This window comes from Phoca vitulina, unplaced genomic scaffold (genome assembly GCF_004348235.1).
Source record: "Phoca vitulina isolate PV1807 unplaced genomic scaffold, GSC_HSeal_1.0 scaffold2, whole genome shotgun sequence".
NCBI classification, from domain to species: Eukaryota; Metazoa; Chordata; class Mammalia; order Carnivora; family Phocidae; genus Phoca; species Phoca vitulina.
The window spans coordinates 39,523,988-39,547,498 of record NW_022589705.1 but is presented as its reverse complement, the minus strand read 5'-3'; the positions used below and the strand labels follow the sequence as shown (position 1 = coordinate 39,547,498).

At 36.3% G+C, this 23,511-nt stretch overlaps 1 protein-coding gene across 1 annotated transcript in view; it reads left to right on the top strand.

Moving 5' to 3' along the window:
- The window catches only part of ACADM (acyl-CoA dehydrogenase medium chain), a 14,330-nt gene extending 4,810 nt beyond the window's left edge, over positions 1 to 9,520 (top strand). The window contains exons 3-6 of the mRNA XM_032425880.1: positions 1,693 to 1,833; positions 2,427 to 2,522; positions 6,905 to 7,153; positions 8,498 to 9,520. Coding sequence (XP_032281771.1) covers positions 1,693 to 1,833; positions 2,427 to 2,522; positions 6,905 to 7,153; positions 8,498 to 8,569 — 558 coding nt within the window. The 3' untranslated portion in view covers positions 8,570 to 9,520. The remainder of the gene's footprint in view (positions 1 to 1,692; positions 1,834 to 2,426; positions 2,523 to 6,904; positions 7,154 to 8,497) is intronic.
- The last annotated feature ends 13,991 nt before the right edge of the window (positions 9,521 to 23,511 follow it).

Sequence of the window (23,511 nt, the reverse complement as noted above, 5' to 3'; positions counted from 1 at the left end):
CCCCCCCCCCCCCCCCCCCCCCCCCCCCCCCCCCCGGCTCGCAGGAGTGCAGGCTCGCTCTCTCTCTCTTTAAAATAAATCTTTAAAAAAAAAATGTTCTAGTGTTTGGAGTGAGTCTGGGAAATAGGCTAGAGTAAACCGTTTTTTATAAACAGTGTTTTCTCATTATATTGAGTGAGGGTCTAAGGCACTAGAGCTCACTGACTTATAAAGGCAAAAAAAAAAAGATGTTGCTTTCTTTCTTGGTAAAACTATATATTATTGTTACCATTTCTTCAGTCTTAGAGGCAGACTATGACTATTAAGGCAAGCAAGTTAAAGAGTTTGTTTACAGCTCTGTGCTCCCATTTCCTCTGCTTCTCACACTGTTGATTAAAAACAAGATTAAAATTTTTTTCCTTAAGGAGAAGAGTCACCATATCTGCAACTTCCTCCCAAATAATTCAGCAAATAATGCTAATAGTTAACATACACAAAGGACAGAAATAAAGCCAATGTGACAAAATAATTGGTGAATTGAAGTAAAGGGTACGTAGGTATTTGTTATATTACTCTGATAGCTCCTCTGTTCATTTGAAAAATTTCAAAATAAAAAGTTAAAGGAATATAGCTACTTTGGCAGTTTCTTATAAAATTAAATATGCACTTACCACATACCCAGCACTCCTAGATATTTATCCAAGAGAAATGAAAACAAAGGCCTATACACAAGTGTTTATAGCAACTTTATATAACTGCTAAAAACTGGAGTGACGGGAATGTCTGTCAGTGGTGAATAGGTAATGGGTATATGGTGCATCCCTATAGTGGAATACTACTCAGCAGTAAAAGAAAGAAATTACTGAGCAGTAGCAATATAGGTAGATCTCAAAAGCACTCTGCTAAGTGAAAAGTTAGACACAGAAGGCACGTATTACTTGTTATTCTCATTCTACTTAACATGACATTCTGGAAAAGGAAAAATTAATGGACCGAAGTCAGATCAGTGGTTGCTTCAGGTTGGGAGTAAAGTAAGGGAGTTGACTTAAAAGGGGCACAAGCGAGTTACTGGGGGTGCAGAAATATTCTGTATCTTGATTGTGCTAGTGGTTCCACACATATATTTGTCAAAACTGTTAGAGATTTATATGTAAAGAGGGTGAATTTTTCTGTATGTAAATTCCACTTCAGTAAACCTAATTTTAAGAAAGAGTTGGTACATTATTTTGCTAGCTCCATTAAGCTAAATTAAACATCCTAAATCAAAGTATGTTTGCTAAATGCTTTTCCTGACATTCATGGTAAAAAAGATAGTCTTCACACATATGAAATTTGTCTTTGTAGTGTAATATGTGCATGTAGACCTTTAGACTATTGTTGGTTTCAAAGTTTGTGAAACATTGTTTTAGACTAGGGGTTGACAAACTTGTTTTGTAAAGATCCAGTTTATAACTATTTTAGATTTTGAGGGCACAAGATTTCTGTCCCTAACTACTCAGTTCTGCTATTGTAGCAAGAAAGTAGCCATAGATGATATATAAACAAATAGGTATTGACTGTAGTCCAATAAAACTTTCTTTACAAAACAGGTATTAGAAGCCATTGTTTGTCGACCCGTTTTAGATAATTGCAGAAAATCCTAAAACAGAGGTTAAAGCAAAATTCATGTTAGCTCAGAAAGTGTTCCTTAATATATATTGTTTTCCTTATTAGGAATTAAATATGGGTCAGCGATGTTCAGATACAAGAGGAATTGTCTTTGAGGATGTGAGAGTGCCTAAAGAAAATGTTTTAATTGGTGAGGGAGCTGGTTTCAAAATTGCAATGGGAGCTTTTGATAAAACCAGACCTCCAGTAAGTAATATCAATGACTTGACAATCTTTAGAGGATCTTTTATTTATTACGTTGAGTAGTTTTATTTTAACATGGTATATTTTGTATGTATTTCTATTTTTTCTTTCTTTTGGGTGTGTATTTCCTTTTTAATACCTACTTTTATTAAGGATGGAGAGATACTGTCATTTTTCTTTATTTTTTTAGAATTCTTCAACTGTCTTGCTGCCTGTTACAGAAATTGTTTTAGCAAATATAAAATTACTGTAGTCACTGCTAGGTTGTTAGAGGCAGTCCTTACTTGATCATTCCTGCTGATATGTGCTCATTTCCTCTTCCCTTAGTCATTAGGAATATTTCCCCGAAGAAGCTTTCCCTTGTTAAACAGAAGGAATGACTTTCTAGGCTATGATCCTCTGCCTCACAAATGCCTTTAATTCATAAAAAATATAAATTGAAATGCTTGTTCTCCCCCACCCCTTCTTTTGTGGCCTGAAGGTATAGGTCATCTTCTGTTTATATAATCCTTAACTTAGAATTTTAGGCAAATAGTCATTGCACTGTGTTTTAAAGACAACATTAACTTATGCTTTGTAAAATGTTAAAATACTAGGTAGCAGCTGGTGCTGTGGGGCTAGCACAAAGAGCTTTGGATGAAGCTACCAAGTATGCCCTGGAGAGGAAAACTTTTGGAAAGCTGCTTGTAGAGGTAATTTTAATACTGTACTTGCTGTGCTCAAATCATACTCAGATTAAAATCCAGAGTCTTTACAGTGGACTTCTGTCAGCCACACTGGCCTTTTGCTGTTGTCTTCACCTTTACTCCCCACCCGCCAAATAATCCACTTCCTCATTCATTTCACTAACGAATCTACGTTCGTCACCCAATGTAAACACTCTATATACTAATCCCACTTGGGTTTTTTTTTTCCATAGTTCTTAACACCACTCAACATTATATCATGTTTGTGTTTGTTTATTATGTCTCTCCTTACTCTCCCATCTGAATGTAAGTGCCATACAGGCTATGAATTTCTGTTTTGGTAACCCTTATACTCCTAGCACTTAGAATACGTTTCCACTATGAACTTGTTTCATCCATTCAACAGATAGTAACTGAACACCTACTATATTAAAATACTAATATTTATTATCGGATATGTTCTCTGTTCCAAGCACTGTTCTAGAGGTTTTACATGTATTAACTCATTTAATCTTCACATTACTGTGGAGTGGGGACTCTTAGTCCCATTTATTGCATGTAAAACATTAGGTCCGCCTAATATATAATGAAACCAAGATTTGAACCCAAGTAGTCACTTAAAGAGTCTGTCCTTTTGCATACTTCATGTTCTATTTCCAGGAATAGAAAAGAAGTTTGGTGTAGCCTCTGTACTCAGGAACCTTTAACTTTACTATGGAGATAAGATACATATCTTAAGACAAAGATACGTATCTTAAGACAAATATTAAGAAATAATATAGAGCCATATAAGATTAAGTCCCTAAGTGAGAGCTTATAGACCTGGTTAGAGAAACCAAAAGGAGAAACTGTCATGGGTGGGCTAGAGACATTACAGGGATTGTGAACTATGTTTAGAACAGGATTTCTCAAAGCATGGGCTGAAAAGAAACTGAATGAGACTCACTGGGATTTTTCATCACAATCTCATGGGAGAAGCATGGACATCTTATACCAGGTTGCCAAAGCTGTGGTGGTACGAGGGCTTCTGTTTATTGCCAGTGGGAATATAATTCACTATAACTTTTATGAACCACATTTTGGCAATATATATCAAAAGTGGTTTTTCTACAACTGTATTTCACATGTGTCTTTCAGGTTTACTCCCATATGTGCAATATGACATATCTATAGCTTATTCATTTCAGCATTGTGTAGAAACAGCCAAATATAGAAACAACCAATATGTTGATCATCCATACAGTGGAATATTTTGCAGCTATAAAAAAGTATAAAGAAGTTCTTTATATATTACCATAGAAAGCCCTCAGATTTATTGATAAGCAAAGCAAAATGAAGAACCATCAACATGGTAGGCCAGCATATTTGTAAAAAAGGAAGAGACTAGGGCGCCTGGGTGGCTCAGTCGGTTAAGCATCTGCCTTCAGCTCAGGTCATGATCCCAGGGTCCTGGGATCGAGCCCCGCATTGGGCTCCCTGCTCGGCAGGGAGCCTGCTTCTCCCTCTCTCTCTGCTGCTCCCCCTGCTTGGGCTCTATCCCTCTCTCTCTCTCAAATAAATAATAAAATCTTAAAAAAAAAAATTTTTTTTAAAAAAAAGGAAGAGACTATAGATGTATTTGCTTATGTATGTTTATAATATCTCTGAGAAGATGAAAAACAGTTAACTTGGTTACCTCCAGGAAGGGGAATTAAATGGGGTTGGGGACAGCAGGGATGATAGGAGGAAAGTTTGAACTTCAAACTGGTGGATGAATTATCTATTCAAAAAATAGAGTGAAAACTAAAACAAAACAATTTGAAAGAATCATTAGCTTAGAAGAATGGGCACAATCAGGCAGGTAGAAATAAGGGAGGATATTACTCTCCTTGTTCCACATAGGAATTATTTATATTGGGTAATAATTGTCTCCTCTTAAGACATAATTACCATGCTACTCTCAAGCAACTTGTCACATTCTAAAGTATTGTGTGTTTTTTTTTAAATACAGTAAATATATGAAATTGAACAGCTCAGTTTTTTGTTTTATGTGACCTTTGGTGCATATTAGTCTGTATACAGTCATAACTTGTGTGGTTTTTATTACCTTTTAGTCTTCAAAACACATTTTGATGTTGCCTACGATACAAAGCATCTTTTTAATAATTTTAGTATTCTTATTTCTAAATGCCTACAGGTCTTCTTTTAATGTGTATGATTTTAAAGCATATGTTCCATTCCATCTTCATTGTAGAATAATTTATGTGATACAGTATAAGTAAAATTAAATAATAAAATTGCTCGGGGGTGGAGCAAGATGGCGGAGGAGTAGGAGACCTGGATTTTGTCTGGTCTCAGGAATTCAGCTGGGTAGGGATCATACCATTCTGAACACCTATGAACTCAACAGGAGATTGAAGAAAAGAATAGAAACAACTCTCTGAACAGAAAAGCAACCACTTTCTGGAAGGTAGGACGTGCAGAGAAGTGAATCCAAGGTGATATTCCTACACTGTTGGTGGGAATGCAAGCTGGTGCAGCCACTCTGGAAAACAGTATGGAGGTTCCTTAAAAAGTTGAAAATAGAGCTACCATACGATCCAGCAATTGCACTATTGGGTATTTACCCCAAAGATACAAATGTAGGGATCCGAAGGGGTATGTGCACCCCAATGTTTATAGCAGCAATGTCCACAATAGCCAAACTGTGGAAAGAGCCAAGATGTCCATTGACAGATGAATGGATAAAGAAGATGTGGTATATATATATATATGTGTATATATATACACACACACAATGGAATATTATGCAGCCATCAAAAGGAATGAGATCTTGCCATTTGCAACGACGTGGATGGAACTGGAGGGTGTTACGCTGAGCGAAATAAGTCAATCAGAAAAAGACATGTATCATATGACCTCACTGTTAGGAGGAATTCTTAATCTCCGGAAACAAACTGAGGGTTGCTGGAGTGGGGGGGTGGGTGGGAGGGATGGGGTGGCTGGGTGATAGACACTGGGGAGGGTATGTGCTATGGTAAGTGCTGTGAATTGTGCAAGACTGTTGAATCACAGATCTGTACCTCTGAAACAAATAATGCAATATATGTTAAGAAAAAAAAAAGAAAAAGAAGATAGCAGGAGGGGAAGAATGAAGGGGGGGAAATCGGAGGGGGAGACGAACCATGAGAGACGATGGACTCTGAAAAAGAAACTGAGGGTTCTAGAGGGGAGGGGGGTGGGAGGATGGATTAGCCTGGTGATGGGTATTAAAGAGGGCACGTTCTGCATGGAGCATTGGGTGTTATGCACAAACAATGAATCATGGAACACTGCATCAAAAACTAATGATGTGTGGTGATTAACATAACAATAAAAAATTTTTAAAAACCTCCATAATCCCATTGTCCAGAGATAATTACAGTGACCATTTTGCTCTGTATCCTTTTTTTTTATGAATATATTTTTCCAAAGCTGTAACCATACTATGTATTTGAAATTTTCACTTACCAATACATGGTGAACATATTTCTATCCTATAACATTTTGGCCGTACAACTGATAGAAGACTTACTGTCTTTTATTGAAAGTGTTTGTTTTATGTCTCCTCTTTGATTATGAACTTCTAGAGGGAGGATAAGAAGCATTTTTATTTGTCCTTGTCATGGTGCTTACTTTCCTCTGTCAGCATCTGATACAGTATGACATTATTTTTCACTGTATCTATCTATAATAATTTTCTTTAAAAAGTCCCAGCAGGAGGGGCGCCTGGGAGGCTCAGTTGGTTAAAAAGTCCCAGTAGGGTCATTTGGCTAGCTTAGTCGGTAGAGCATGTAACTCTTGATATTGCGGTTGAGTTTGAGCCCCACGTTGGGCATAGAGTTTACTTAAAAATACATACATACATTAAAAAAAAAAAAAGTCCCAGGAGGATACATATAATTTTTATGGTATTTTTGCCAAAAATGCATAACTTCATTCCAGCTCTGAGAAAACATCACACAAACCCGAATTGAGGGACATTCTACAAAAAAATAACCACTCAGTGTTCTTCAGAAGTGCTAAGGTCATAAAAGACAAGGAAAAACTGAAGAATCTAACAGCCTGGGGAAGACTTAAGAAGAAAAATACAGTTGAAATCTTGGATGGGATCTTTGAACAGAAAAAGGACATTAGTGGAAAACTTGGCCAAATTTGAATAAAGTTTATAGTTTAGTTGATAATACTGTAGTAATGCTAATGTCCTATTCTTGATCATTATACTGTGGTTATGTAATATGTTAACTTGGAGGAAGCAGAGTGTAACTTTTAAGTCTAAAATTAGTTTTAAAGTTTAAAAAAAAAGTTCTAGGAGAAAAACTTTTAAAAAGTTAATAGATATCCTTAAACTTTTTTCTTTTTAATTCTAGCACCAAGGAATAGCATTTTTGCTGGCTGAAATGGCAATGAAAGTTGAACTAGCTAGACTGAGTTACCAGAGAGCAGCTTGGGAGATTGATTCTGGTCGCCGAAATACCTACTATGCCTCTATAGCAAAGGCATTTGCTGCAGATACTGCAAATCAATTAGCTACTGATGCTGTGCAGATTTTTGGAGGCAATGGATTTAATACAGAATATCCTGTAGAAAAACTAATGAGGGATGCTAAGATCTATCAGGTAAGGTTAAAAATGATTTTTGTTGTTTTTTAGGTAAAAGAATATTCATAGATGACAGATTTCTAATTATTTAAGGATTTCATGCCATTAGGAATAATAAACTATCATGGGGCGCCTGGGTGGCTCAGTCAATTAAGTGTCCGACTCTTGTTTCAGCTCAGGTCATGCTCTCGGGGTCATGGGATCGAGCCCCACATTGGGCTCCACTCAGGGCATGGAGTCTACTTGAGATTCTCTCTCTCTTCCTCTCCCTCTGCCCCTCCTCCCCCCTCATGTGCTCTCTCTAAATAAATAAAATCTTAAAAAATAATAAACTATCATAAATGGCTATAAACCAGTTTTTAAAACTAATTAACACAGAAGAATGTTACCTTTAAGTATATGCCTTAAGAGAGAATAGGCTAATAAAGTAAATGGTACAGACATGTACATATATGTCTGGATCAGCCATCTTTGAGTCTTAACATCCTAGCCAATTGTGATCCACCCTTTGCTCTCCTAAAAGTATGCATATCATTTAAAATAAATTATTTTATTTTGAATCTTGCTTGACAACTGTTGAATTAATTGAAACCATATTTGGGGGCGCCTGGATGGCTCAGTTGGTTAAGCGGCTGCCTTTGGCTCAGGTGATGATCCCAGAGTCCTGGGATCGAGCCTCACATCGGGCTCCTTGCTCATTGGGGAGCCTGCTTCTCCCCTGCCTGCCATTCCCCCTGCTTGTGCTTGCTCCCTCTCTCTCTCTGTCAAATAAATAAAATCTTTTAAAAAAACCCAAAAAACCATATTTGGGAGTAAAACAACATGAAGAGATAGTGATAAAGTGATAGTAACCATTTGGTAGTAATAAATTGCTAGGGTTAGAGGTTTAAGCTGGAAGTAAGGACTGGCTACTAGGAATGTCTAAGTTAAAACCAAATCCTTCCAGCATCTTTTTCTTTAGCAACTCTGTTCCTTAGTCAGCAAGAGAGAAAAACAGGTGTAAGAGTAAAAATGGAAAATGACTGAAGATGACAACTAGCTAAAAACAGTTCAGAAAAGTTGGATAAATATTTTTGCAACATTAAACTTTAGATTTCCCAAACTTTTTGAAATGTTGATATCCTTTGATTTAAGACTCTCTCCCAAAATTTTGGTAAATGACTTTTTATAATTTAATCTTCAGAGAATTATATTTTCATGGTTTTACAAAATCAGGTTTTGGAATCTCTGTGGATTATAGACCCTATATATGGCTTGATTCAATTTGGTATTACAGTGGAGCTTATAGTACTGTCCAAAATACTGAGTAAGTTGAAGTATTTATGAAGATATTTCACCTACATGTATTCTTTTTTCTTGCAGATTTATGAAGGTACAGCACAAATTCAAAGACTTATTATAGCCCGTGAACACATTGGCAGGTATAAAAATTAAAGAGATAGCTATAGAAACATAATTAATTTTTGAGTGATTAGAATACAATCCACTGTTTAAGCTCCAAAGAAGAGAAAGAGCTTTAAGACTTTTTCTGGTAAAACTTAAAAATAAGTACTCTTAACTAAACCCATGCAGCTGATTCTAATACTAGTTTTCCACTTTTGTTTAACTTTATGACTTGCTTTTCCTCAAAAAGATTAGGTTTCATTAAAATTATGTGTTACCTTTAGTACTACTGTACTTGACTTACATTAACCTAGAAAAGTACATTTGTTTTGTTAGGTTAACCACTTAAAGTAACAGAAGTTCTTTGGATTTCAGTATTTTTCCAATGACATTTTTGAAAAGTGGGCTTATAAAAGTATTCAGAATGTTCCAAAATTTACATTGAGGAAGCATTATAGGATTTGGATGCCATCATATAACTTGCTAGTGTCTTTGTAGACTTAATGGTATTATATTGGGGGGAGTTCATTTTGCTACAATTTGGAAAGCATTTGTTTTCAGTTTTGTACAATAATACTCAAAAATTTGATGTTCATATTCTCTCACCATACAATGACCAGAAGTTACTGAAAATCTTGTTTAATTCTGAATCTACATTTCACTTGCCTTATTTAGAAATAAATCAATAAAATTTGCCTTAAAATATTTTTATATGAGTCCTGGTATCTGGGTAGGCTTTGGTTTATTGTATACATCTCATTTCACGTGCATACATTATAAAAATAAATAAAATTTTTCAGTGCCAATTAGTATATCTGTTTGTATTCTTTCCAGGAGGTTTTATTACTTCATGTAATAGTGTATGCTTGATTTATTTACTGTGATGAAAAAAAGTCATGTTCTGATTTTGAACTGCATGAAGTTACCTTCTCATTTTTCACTAGATGATATTATTAGACATCTCAAAAAATATAAATATAAAATAATATAAGAAACAAAGTTTGTGAATTTAATATTTCTTTGTAATCTTAAACATCAAATACTGCCAAAATATGTTACACTAAATGGTGTTTCTGACACCATTTTGATTCTGACACCAACTGGGCATCCTATGGTTCAATCCTATTCTGACATTAACTCCAAATCGTTAGCATCGGATTCCACAGGTTTAAGGGCTCAGTCCCACCAGACAACACTCACTTCAGGTACCAGTCACAAGTGCTGGGTCCCCAGGCTATCCCAAAACAACAATTATAAGAATACTAGCTGGGCTTGAGAAAAGCAAAGAAGACACTAGAGAATCCCTTAATGCAGAGATAAAGGAACTAAAAACTAGTCAGGCCAAAATAAAAAATCCCATAACCAAGATGCAAAACTGACTGGATGCAATGATAAGGATGAATGAATCAGTGACATAGAAGATAAAATTATGGAAAATAATGAGGCTGAAAAGAAGAAGGAAAGAGATTGGATCACGAATGTTGACTTAGGAAACTCGGCGACTCCTTAAAGCATAACAGCATTCATACCATGGGAGTCCCAGAAGAAGAGAGAAAAAGGGCAGAAGATTAATTTGGGCAAATTATAGCTGAAAACTTCCCCAGTCTGGGGAAGGAAACAGACATCGAAATCCAAGAAGCACAGAGAACGCCCATTAAATTCACCAAAAGGCAGCCATCCCCAAGACCTATCATAGTCACATAAAATACACAGACAAGGAAAGAATTCTGAAAGCAGCAAGGGAAAAGAAATCCCTAACCTGCAAGGGAGGATAGATCAGGTTTGCAGCAGATCTGTCCACAGAGACTTGGCAGGCCAGAAGAGAATGGCAGGTTATATTCAACGTGCTTAATGAGAAAAATTTGCAGTCAATAATACTTTATCCAGCAACACTGTCATTCAGAATAGAGGGAGAGATAAAGAATTTCCCAGACAAAAACCAAAGGAGTTCATGACCACTAAACCAGCCCTGCAAGAAATATTAAAGGGGGCTCTTTGGGGAAAAAAAAAAAACACCAAAAGCAACAAAGACTAGAAAGGAACAGAGACCACCACCAAAAATAACCAACTTTACAGGTAATACATGGCACTAAATTCATATCTATCAATCAGTTATCACCCAGTGTAGATGGACTACATGCTCCAATCAAAAGAAATAGGGTATCACAAGATAAAAAAACAAGACCCATCTACATGTGGCCTAAAAGAGACTCATTTTAGACCTAAAGTCACCTGCAGATTGAAAGTGAGCAGATGGAGAAAACTTCATCATGTAAATGGACATCAAAAGAAAGCCGAAGTAGCCATACTTGTTTTCAGCCAAACTAGATTTTTAATCTAAAGACTGTAACAAGAGATGAAGAAAATCATAATTAAGGGGTCAACACATCAAGAAGATCTAACAATTGTAAATATTTATCCCCCAACTTGGGACCACCCAAATATATAAATCAATAACAAACATAAAGGGGCGCCTGGGTGGCTCAGGCATTAAGCGTCTGCCCTCAGCTCAGGTCATGATCCCAGGGTCCTGGGATCAAGCCCCGCATTGGGCTCCCTGCTCAGTGGGAAGCCTGCTTCGATCTCTTACACTCCCCTGCTTGTGTTCCCTCTCTTGCTGTGTCTCTGTCAAATAACATCTTAAAAAAAAAAGTAACAAACTCATTGATGATAATACAATAATAGTACCCCTACATATCTTCTAAGCAAAAAAAAAAAATCAAAAAGGAAACAATGGCTTTGAATGACACACTGGACACATGAACTTAACAAATATATTCAGAACATTTCATCCTAAAGCAGCAGAATACATATTCTTTTTAAGTGCAGATGGGATATTCTCCAGATTAGCCCTCAATAACTACAAAAGGATTGAGATCATACCATGCATATTTTCAGACTATAACACTATGAAACTTGAAGTCAACCACAAGAAAAAATTTGGAAAGACCACAAATACATGGGAGATTAAAGAACATCCTACTAAAGAATGGATGGGTTAATCAGGAAATTAAAGACAAAACAAAAAAATACATGGAAGCAAATGAAAACACAACAATCCAAAACCTTTGGGATGCAGCAAAGGTGATCCTAAGAGGGAAATATATTGTGATACAAGCCTACCTCAAGAAGCAAGCCTCAAATATACAGCCTAACCTTACACCTAAAGGAGCTAGCAAAGGAACAGCAAATAAAGCCTAAAACCAGCAGAAGAAGGGAAATAATAAAAATTAGAGCAGAAATAAACAATATAGAAGCAAAAAAAAAAAAAAAAAAGGCAAAGCAAAGCAAAAACAGAACAGACCAATGAAAATAAAAGCTGGTTCTTTGAAAAAATTAATAAAACTGATAAAACCCTAGCCAGGCTTATCAAAAAGAAAAGATCACAAATGAATAGGTGAAATAAATAAAATCACAACGAAAGAGGAGAGATCACAACCAACACCACAGAAATACAATTATAGGAGAGTATGAAAAATTGTATGCTAACAAACTGAGCAATCTAGAAGAAAGGGACTAATTCCTAGAAACATACAAACTACCAAAACTGAAACAGTAAGAAATAGAAAATTTGAACAGACCCATAACCAGCAATGATATCAAATCTGTAATCAAAAATCTCCCAACAAACAAAAACCCAGGGCCAGATGGCTTTCCAGGGGAATTTTACCAGACCTTTTTTTTTTTCTTTTTCTTTTTTCTTTTCTTTTCTTTTTTTTTCTTAGTAGGTTAACACAGGAAACAACAGATGTTGGCGAGGATGCAGAGAAAGTGGAACCCTCTTGCACTGTTGATGGGAATGCAAACTAGTGCAGCTGCTGTGGAAAATAGTATGGAGTTTCCTCAAAAAGTTAAAAATAGAACTTCCCTACAATCCAACAATTACATTACTAGGTATTTACCCAAGGATACAAAAATAGAGATTCAAAGGGCTGCATTCACCCTGATGTTTATAGCAGCATTATCAACAATAGTCAAACTATGGAAAGAGCCCCAAGTGTCCATCGACAGATGAATGGATAAAGAAGTGGTACATATATACAATGGAATATCACTCAGCCATTAAAAAAGAATGAAATCTTGCCATTTGCAAGGATGTGGATGGAATTAGAGTGTATTATGCTAAGCAAAATGAGTCAGTCAGAGAAAGACAAATACCATAGGATTTCACTCATATGTGGAATTTAAGAAAAAAAACAGATGAACATATGGGAAGGAAAAAAAAAAAAAGATAATGGGGACCATAAGAGACTCTTAAGGATAGAGAACAAACTGAGCGTTGATGGAGGGAGGTACGTGAGGGATGAGTGAAATGGGTGATGGGTATTAAGAAGGGCACTTGTTATGATGAGCACTGGGTGTTGTATGTAAGTGATGAATCACTAAATTCTCCTGAAACCAATATTACACGATATGTTATTAGAATTTAAATAAAAATTTGAAATGAAAAAAAGAGTATTACACAAATTACGAGTTAAATAGAATATATTTCAAATGCAGATTTGAACTTAAATAACTCCAAAAATTTACCTACGAATTCTAAACATAAGCCTTCTAGATATATAAATGTATTCAAAGTCATATGATGATGAAAATAATTATTAAAGTACCCTTCATTATATGTATTAAGCAATTATGTAACTATCAAATAAGACTTTTTAGTCGCAAGGAACACAAGTGAACTTCAGCTACTTTATGAAAAAAGTGAGGAAATGTCTTTTAAGTGTATTGAAGTGCCTCATGGATCCTAAGAGCAGGAATGGAGTCAGTTTTAGGAAGTGTCTAGGAACCAAATAGTCTTTAGAAATCCATGAAATACTGTTTTTCTACCTGTCAACTCTACTTCTCTCTGTCATGTTTCATTGTTTCCGCACTCTGTAGCCTAGCTTTCTCTGCTTCTTTGATCAATGATAGAATAAGACTTAATATTTATGTATCTGATTTCTCGTGACTTACATAAACTGGCTGGCTGGGGCCATTACAGCCAGCATGGGGAGAGTCCTAGACTACAGACATGATTCTTAATTGCCTACATCTGTGAACTGATGGTTTGTAACATAGCTGGTATGTTTCTGGCAATTTTAATGAATATTTAAGGAATGTGCCATAGTCATCAATTTGCATAAAAGAGAAGAGATTATTCCAAGACTCCTCTGGATTTAAAAAATGACTGTTTATATGGCCTCTGGAATGATGTCCATTAATTTGAATGCATTACCCATGATCAAATACTACAAAAGGTCTTTGGAGACTGAAGATTAAATCCTACAGGAAGCCCCCCCCCCCTTTTTTTTAACATGTTTAAAGATTTCATTTAACTCATTAATGAATGAGGGAACTAATAAGATGTAAAAACTGATATAAGGGAGAGTTTGAAGAACAGACATATAGGCAGTTAGAAATGCTTAAAAGAATTTGCTAACAGATATAAAACAGATATAATAATTTATAGGGCAAAAAAATCTAAAGGGTCATCTTTTTCTTGGAGCAGAAATCAACTGTAGTTCATTGTTCATTTGCATTACTATTCATTTTCTATAATTTAACTTTTAAGTTTACAGAATTGTAGAACAGCCTAGCCAATAGAAAGACAATCACAGGTATATACCCCTTCTGATAATACCCTCAGGGTCCATTAGATAATACCTAGCATTCCACTAAAAGGACACTCAGTCATTCCTTTTATCCATTTCCATGTTTTTGACAATGTTTCTTGACAGCCTCTTCCTTGTGATCATAAATAACCTGCCAAGATTATTCTTGATACAAAAAAGGTTTCATAATGTTTGGCCAGATTATTGCCACAGTGTTAATTAACCATGTAAGCGTCCTTGAATTTACTTTGCAAACCCAGAGACATACTGTGCTGAACAATTACCAAAGTTGCAGGATTAACTTCTGTCTGAAAGTTTTCCTAAGGACACTCAAATTAGACTTTTAAAAGCCTCTATAGGGGCACCTGGGTGGCTCAGTTAAGCGTCCAACTCTTGGTTTCAGCTCAGGTCATGATCTCATGGGACATGAGATTGAGCCCTGCATCAGGCTCTATACTCAGCGGGAATCTGCTTGGATATTCTCTCCTTTTGCCCCTTTCCCCACTCTTTCTCTCCCTCCCTCTCTCTCTCTTGCTCTCTCGCTCTCGCTCTCATTCTCTCTCAAATAAATAAATAAATCTTTCTAAATATTAGAAAAAATAAAAGCCTCTATAATTTGCTATCTCAAGGCTATGGAACCAAACCCAAGAAACTGCACCAGAGTTCTCTAGTAGTACCTAAGAATTTGGGTGAATTTCTCTTCTCAGCATCTCCAAAATTTACTAAGGTTCCTGGCTTGCCAAAAAGGGCCCTTCCTGGGCGCCTGGGTGGCTCAGTTGTGTCTGCCTTCGGCTCAGGTCATGATCCTGGTATCCTGGGATCAGGGCCCGCATCGGGCTCCCTGCTCGGCTGGGAGCCTGCTTCTCCCTCTCCCACTCCCCCTGCTTGTGTTCCCTCTCTAGCTGTCTCTCTCTCTGTCAAATAAATAAATAAAATCTTAAAAAAAAAAAAAAGGGCCCTTCCTTACCACCTATAAGACTAAAACCCTGTAACATTCCAGTTTTACTGGGACAGTGTTGTAAACATTGACTCAATATACACAGTCAACTTGTTTTTTTAATAATGTACTTGTCAAACCTGATTAAATGAGAATTATTCTCAAATATGACAGTCCAGGTATAGCCTTGGTTACACAATAAACAGGAGTACAGATTCATTTTGAACATTGCCATAAAGTATAAGGAGATTCAGAAAATGTTTCTCAATTCTAGGGACTCAGTGAGAATCAGACACCATTTTAAACTTCCAATTTACAAAAGCACAGTCCACTAAATCGAGGAGAGCCTGAGAATTAAAAAGGGCTTCCTCATATATCCATAGAAACAGAACATTACAACTGCATGAACAGTATTCTAAAATAAGTGACCATGATTAAGTTCTCCTCATTGGCTCATTCAGTTCTCTGTAATTGTTCTGTTGGATCTTGAGTCAGTAAACTGCTTTCAAGAAGCTTCTCCTTCCAGACTAAAGAGTCCTAAGAAATCCTGATTCAGTCTAATGGTACGCTGTGAAATTTGTCTAAGTTTTGTCTACTTGGAAGTCTGTACCCAAAAGACTATTCTTGGAAGTATCTATTACTGGTTCAAAGTACCAGATCCTTTCCATGAGGCTTTGAGACTGTCCCTGAATGCACAAACTTTGGCCTGTAGCTTCTAGTAGAGCCTTCAAGCTAGCATCAGAGTAAAACAAAAACTCTCTGTAGGTGACTGTCTTAGCTCAGGCTGCTCTAACAAAACAAGAGACTGCCTTAAACCACCAACGTTTGATTTCTCAAAATTCTGGAGGCTGGAAAGTCCAGTATCAAAGCACCTGCCCACTTCTGTGTTGTAGACTGTTAACTTCTTATATTCTCACATGGCAGAAATAGGGTCAGAGAGTTCTCTGGGGTCCCTTTTTACAGGGCACTAATCCCATCCATAAGGACTCCACTTTTATATGACTTAATTACCTCCCCAAACCCTCACTTCCTAATACCATCACATTGGGGACTAGGATTTCAACATATAAATTTGGGGGGGACAGAAACATTCACTCCATTGCAATGACTAAGACTGAAGGTTATAGGTAATTATTATGTCCAATAAGAGAATGGAAGTAAAAAAAAATCTCTATGAAAGCACAGTACATAACTCTTTCACAAGAATATAACTGTTATTTCCCCTGAGGGAAACAACATTGGCAAATCTTCAGGTCCTTTTCATATAGTACACAGCTTTGGCCATGTTTATATTAAATAACATTTTAACTATACAAATTTAAGCTAAAGAAGGCTGAGATGATCTGATTTATTTACCAACTTTCCTTTGAAGCTCATACAATAGTGTTGATAATTAAGGAATATGGAGCACATAAAGTAAACTTAATTATTTCTAATCTTTTTATTTTTTAAAAGATTTTATTTATTTATTTGACAGAGAGAGAGAGAGAGAGAGAGAGAGAGCACAAGCAGTGGGTAGCGGCAGAGGGAGAGGGAGAAGCAGGCTCCCCACTGAGCAGGGAGACTGATGCAGGGCTCGATCCCAGGACCCTGAGATCATGACCTGAGCCAGAGGCAGACGCTTAACCAACTGAGCAACCCAGGTGCCCCTAATATCTTTCTTTTTATAAAGTGAAAGAACGTTTTCCCCACCCTGGCCCTCCCTCCCCCAGGAAATTTCAAAGATAAATTTAGGTGTAGGGGTGCCTGGGTGGCTCAGTCATTAAGCGTCTGCCTTCGGCTCAGATCATGATCCCAGGGTCCTGGGATCGAGTCCCGCATCAAGCTCCCTGCTCTGCGGGAAGCCTGCTTCTCCCTCTTCCACTCCCCCTGCTTGTGTTCCCTCTCTCCCTGTGTCTCTCTTTGTCAAATAAATAAATAAAATCTTAAAAAAAAAAATTTAGGTGTAAAATAGATCCTGAAATTTTTATTTTTCTACATTCAAGATTTGACCTTGGGAAGGCAAAATTGAAAGAGATGTCAGAGATGATTTGATCATTTGATTAAGATAGGATTATAGGTGCCTGAGAAAGAATGCTTCGTTATCTATTTAATTAAAGGGACAATAAATAAAAGTAAATACAGAAGAATGTACTGTAACATGATTATAAAAAACTTAAGATGTTTCTCAAATGAGAAATGTTTGTTCCTTCTTTTTAATAATTAAAGATACGATAAAATCAACATTTAGAGCATAGAAAATTTATTCTGGTAAGACAAAAATCTCTGCTGTCTAAGCAGAAGTTAAAGATGAACCTTTTACATTAGGGATTGATGAGTAAGCCAGGGAAGCAAGCCCCTTAAAACTGACTGAACTTTGCCAAAATTGTAGCATAGTCCAGTGTCTTTTCAGATTCTGGTATTACACACCAAGACAAATAAAATTCACTTTCCTGAAATTTTGTCTTTCACTATGCCTTTTCATATTCTAGAATAAACTGATAATTTGGAAGAAACTACTCTTTTTTCTTGAAAAATAAAAATACATAGTTGTATTTCTCTGTCATTATTGCTCCTATTATAGTTATACAATCGTCCTTATAACTATGACTTCATCAAAGAAACCAACGTCCTAAGCAAACTAACTACTAGAGGAAGCTGGGAGGCAGGTCCCTGAGAACTGTTTGTCACATATAAACATTTTAGCAGACGATCAAAGATCATGAATTTTTTTTTAAAGATTTTATTATTTATTTGACAGAGAGAGAGCATAAGCAGGGGGGAGCGACAGAGGGAGAGGGAGAAGCAGGCTTCCCACTGAGTAGGGAGCCTGATGTTGGGCTCAATCCCAAGATCCCAGGATCATGACCTGAGCTGCAGACAGATGGTTAACTGACTGAGTCACCCGGGCATCCCAAAGATCATGAATATTAACACAATTTTATACAGCTATACATATCCTCTTATACTTAAGTGGCAAAGAGAACCATTTATTAACTTGACTCAAAGATATCACTTATTCCATAGCATATTGAAATAAGAACCAAAAGTATATAAACTTAAAATTATGCTCAGTAATCAAGGTTTTAATATTCTATCCAAGAAACAATCTAGGCTTGCCATGATTAATTAACTCAAACTAATTAAATTTCCTAAAGTTCTTGGAAATTATATTTAATCTGACATAATTGAAAACATACTTATTGTTGGAAAAAAATGTTTGTTAGAATTATGATTCAATTTAGTGGAAGCCAAATTTATAATTTTAAAAATCTTAAAATATATGTAGAAGTTAGGTTAGCCAATTTGACCAATAAACCAATATAAAAAGTTTAGGAAATTCAGACTAATTTGTGTCTTCATTAAAAAATAAACTGTACTGGGGTGCCTGGCTGGCTCAGTTGGTGGAGCATGTGACTCTTGATCTTGAGGTCGTGAGTTCAAGCCCCACATTGTGGGTAGAGATTACTTAATAAATAAAAATTTGAAAAAACTGTTTACATGTTAAAAAAAATTTTAAACTAAACTTATACATATGGTACTATATTTGTATTATACTTAACACTGATAAGCAAAGAAAACAACACATAGCTGGTTTTTTCATCAACCCAAATTGCTAAACCTCTCTGATCTGCCCAAAGATTCATCTTAGTCGTATAAACTTGAATTTTTAAAAATGTTTCTGGCTAGCAGTTTGTATAAGGATGATTTTTTTTTCCTTTAAAGTCTAGCTCAGGGGCACCTGGGTGGCTCAGTCAGTTAAGCATCTGCCTTCAGCTCAGGTCACGATCCCAGGGTCTGCTTCTCCCTCTCCTTCTACCCCTCCCCCTGACTCATGCTCTCTCTCTCTCAAGTAAATAAATAAAATCTTTAAAAAAATTCTAGCTCATTCGTAGTATTAGAAGTTAATTTTTAGGGGCACCTGACTGGCTCAGTCAGTAGAACATGTGACTCTTGATCTTGGGATCGTGAGTTTGAGCCCCACATTGGGTATAGAGATTACTTAATAAAAAAAAAGAAAATTTTTTAATAAAAATAAAAATTTTATTTTATATCACTTTAATATCATTTTTATATCATTTTAATAAAAATCAAAATCTTTATTTTATTTATCACCAACTGAGCCACTCAGGCAGATATTAAGGGGCTGACTCTTGATTTTGGCTCAGGTCATGATCTCAGGGTCCTGGGATTGAGCCCCACATCAGGCTCCATGCTCATCATGGAAGTGTGTTTGTCCCTCTCCCTCTGCTCACACTCTCTCTCTCTCTATACAATAAATAAATAAATCTTTACAACAAATAAATAAGATTAAATCTTTAAAAAAAAGAAGTTAATTTTTTAAATTTTCTGGCATTTGGGGATTATTCCATTTATATGAGTGCTTATTTATAAACCAATCAGAACAGAGTTCTTTAATATGAGGCACAATCTAATCTGTTAATTTATACTTTTCAGAAGTAGGAAAGCATTTCATAGGTGTACAATGAGAAGCAAAGGCCTTCCTCAATTAGAGACATGTAGACACACTGAGCACTTAAAACTTTCGGATCTAAAACAACTTTAGCCACAGGCCAAAAGTAAATTTGCCAGTCCAGATCCCAAAGAGCTGTTCCTCTTCCCAACAGGTATTAAATTCTTAACTAGTTAGAGCTCTCTCATATACAGACAAGGTTGAACAAACCAGATTCCCTGTCATCTCTCACCTAGGAGAGAATAAATTTCTCTCATTGACAGAGATCACCAAATGGACCATAAAAACACAGTCCCAATCATTGCCACCAGTGAAGATTAACTTATGGGCCATGTCTGACGTAAAAATGAAAACAAAACACAAAATCAGTAAGGAGGGCAAAACCTATACAAATAGTGTCAAAAGGTCCTTATTGCCACATGAGAATCACTCTGAGTGCCAAGAAAAGCTGTGCCTCAGCTTAAGTAGATCTTGATGTGCTGTGCTCAAGCAAGGCACTTTACTTGGCTGTATCTGTTGATCTACTTGGATATCTAAGTAGATGACTCCTAAAACTGATAAGTTATAATTTTCAGAATGGTAAAATCATGATGCATATAGATATAAAATAAACACATGTGAAACATTTTAAGTCATTAATCTGGGAGGGAACCAATATGACATTAAAACTAATTTAAGGGGTGCCTGGGTGGCTCAGTCAGTTAAGTGTCTGCCTTCGGCTCAGGTCATGATCCCAGGGTCCTGAAATTGAGCCCCACGTCGGGCTCCCTGCTCCGTGGGGAACCTGCTTCTCCCTCTCGCTCTGCCTGCTGATGCTCTCTCCCTCTCTCCCTCTCTCTCTTTCTCTGTCAAATAAATAAATAAAATTAAAAAAAATAAAAATAAGTAAATAAAACCAATTTAAACCTTAAAATCTAGAAGTCTCAATTATTGTTTTATTTTTATTTTATTTTATTTTTTTTTAAAAGATTTTATTTATTTGAGAGAGAGAATGAAAGAGAGAGAGCATGAGAGGGGGGAGGATCAGAGGGAGAAGCAGACTCCCTGCTGATCAGGGAGCCTGATGTGGGACTCGATCCTGGGACTCCAGGATCATGACCTGAGCCGAAGGCAGTTGCTTAACCAACTGAGACACCCAGGCGCCCCTCAATTATTGTTTTAAACAGCTAAACTTCAAGGTCCTTTTTACAGTTCATAATTAACAGGATTTTATATATATTTTTTATTTTTAGTTTCAAGTTTTTATTTAAATTGTAGTTAGTGAACATACAGTGTAATATTAGTTTCAGGTGTAGAATTTAGTGATCCATCACTTACATACAACACCCAGTGCTCATCACAACAAGTGCCTTCTTAATACCCATCACCCATTTAGCCCATTCCCCCACCTCAGGATTTTATATTAGTGAATGTTTTTCATCTCCAACTTTATCTGAAAAGTTTCTTCTAAATGGTTTCAGGGGCACCTGGGTGACTCAGTCAGTTAAACATCTGACTTTTTTTTTTTTTTTTAAAGAGCAGACATATTTTAATGTACAGAAAGAAAATTAATTGGCCGTATTTTTATTAGATTGTAATAGCTAAGTAGTAGTGCATAAAATCACATATCACAAAAATATAAACCACACATATAACTGAGCTGTCTCAGTAGACTTTAATAATAGCATACATATACCACGTCGTAGACCCTATTACCAAGAGAAAAACACAAGTGAACCAGGAAATGGCAATTCACTACAAAACAGAGTAAATTATAATGTATTCTAGACAAATATCAACTCTTGTTGCAAATAAAGATACTGTTTTGCACCTAAAAGAAGCATCCGACTCTTGATTTTGGTTCAGGTCATGATCTCAGGGTTGTGAGATTGAGCCCAGAGCTGGCTCCCAGCTCAGCATGAAGTCTGCTTGTCCCTCTCCGCCCCCCCCCCACTCTCTCTCAAATAAATAAAGAAAGAAAATCTTAAAAAATAAATGGCTTCAGAATTCTACTCCTTCTATACCTGCATCTTTCCTATCCAATTCCTTTTGATACTACTTAGTTAAGAAGGCATGCAACTCTAAAACTGTAGACAAGATTTCATTTGCTTGAGTGGAATAAAAAAATGGAAGAGTAGAGATATCAGAAATGTCATACAATATATAGAAAGTAATATACTTCTACAAGTGGGATATGGGGCATGGAGCATATAATATTCTGCTTCTACATTTGATATTTCAGAATGACTCAGTTACTATATTTCATTGATTCCAAAATGCACATTTTTTCATATTTAACATCCCAAAAATCTAGATAAAGTTTATGTTAATAGCCATTGGCTGGTTTTTTCCCACATCTGTTATCTTTTCAATTGGGATGTATCTTATAATCAATGACATCTTAGGTAAAATATGGTATTGTTTGTCCTGGAAATGCTATTCCATTAGCTGAATGCTAATGAAACTATGTTCATAGTCACAATATGGGCTTTGAACAAAACTGTAGGTAAAGAAAACTTTTTTCATTTACATAATATGTAATGGTGAACAAAGCAGACACAGCTACAGCTCCCATAAAGCTCAGTGGCTACAGCAGCATTGTCCAGTAGAAATATAGTATGATCTCTTATGTAATTATAAATTTTCTAATAGTCACACATAAAAAAGTAAAAAGAGGGGCACCTAGCTGGCTCAGTTGGTAAAGCATGACACTCTTGATCTCAGGGTTGTGAGTTTGAGCCCCACGTTAGGTGTAGAGATTACTTTAAAAAAGAAAAAAAGGGGGGGAATAAAAAGCAATAGATGAAATTAATGTTGAGAATATAGTTTTATTTATCCTAATATGCCTAAATATTATTTCAACAATCAATACTTTTTAAACTGTTAATGAGATATTTTAGTTTATTTTTCCTACTAAGTCTTTGAAATAGGGTGTGTGTTTTATATTTTACAACACATCTCAATTCAGATTGGCCGTATCTCAAGTGTCCCATTTAGCTATATTACACAGCACAGTTCTAGAGGCAGAGATGAACTTGTTTTTTTTTTTTTTTAATATTTATTTTAGAGAAAGAGAGAGCATGAGGGGAAGGGAGGGAAGGGCAGAGGGAGAGAGAGACAGAGAGGGTGAGCTTGAGTTGGGGGAGGGACAGAGAGAGAGGGAGATAATCCTCAAGCAGACTCCCCGCTAAGCACAGAGCCCAATACCAGGCTTGATCCAGGACCCTGAGATCATGACCTGAGCTGAAACCAAGAGCCAGATGCCCAATCAACTGAGCCACCTAGGTGCACCGAGATGAACTTTTTATTCAATATTGGTCTTTTTGGTTTGCTTGTTTTTGTAGCTACTTTTCTTTGGAGGGGGGATATTTTTATTTTTTGAAGAGGTAAAATATACCAAATTTCAAAAGTACCAGGGCATTCAGTGAAAAATAAGCCTTCCTTTAATCCTGTCCCCAGCCACCCTCCTCCTGTAGGGAAATGCTTTTAGTAATTCTGTGCATTTGCAAATATATCCATATATTTTTCTCCTTTGTTTTCCACACAAATAGTAGCACACTATACACAGCTTGGCGCTTTCTGTTTTTGCTTTTACTTAATATATTTTGGAGATCTTTCCATAGCAATGTATGCAGAGCGTCCTCATTCTCTTTAACAGCTGCATAATGAATACATTGATGCATAATGAATAATGAATACAGTATAGTTTAATGAATACAGTATATTTAATCTTTTTTTTAAGTACATGATATTTTACAATTCTTTTTTTTTTTTTTTAAGATTTTATTTATTTATTTGACAGAGAGAGACACAGGGAGAGAGAGAACACAAGCAGGGGGAGTAGAAGAGGGAGAAGCAGGCTTCCCGCAGAGCAGGGAGCCCGACGCAGGGCTCAATCCCAGGACCCTGGGACCATGACCTGAGCCGAAGGCAGATGCTCAACGACTGAGCCACCCAGGCACCCCTAGTTTATTTAACCTTTTGATGGTAATGAAGATATTTGTAATATTTTGTTATTATAAAGACTGCT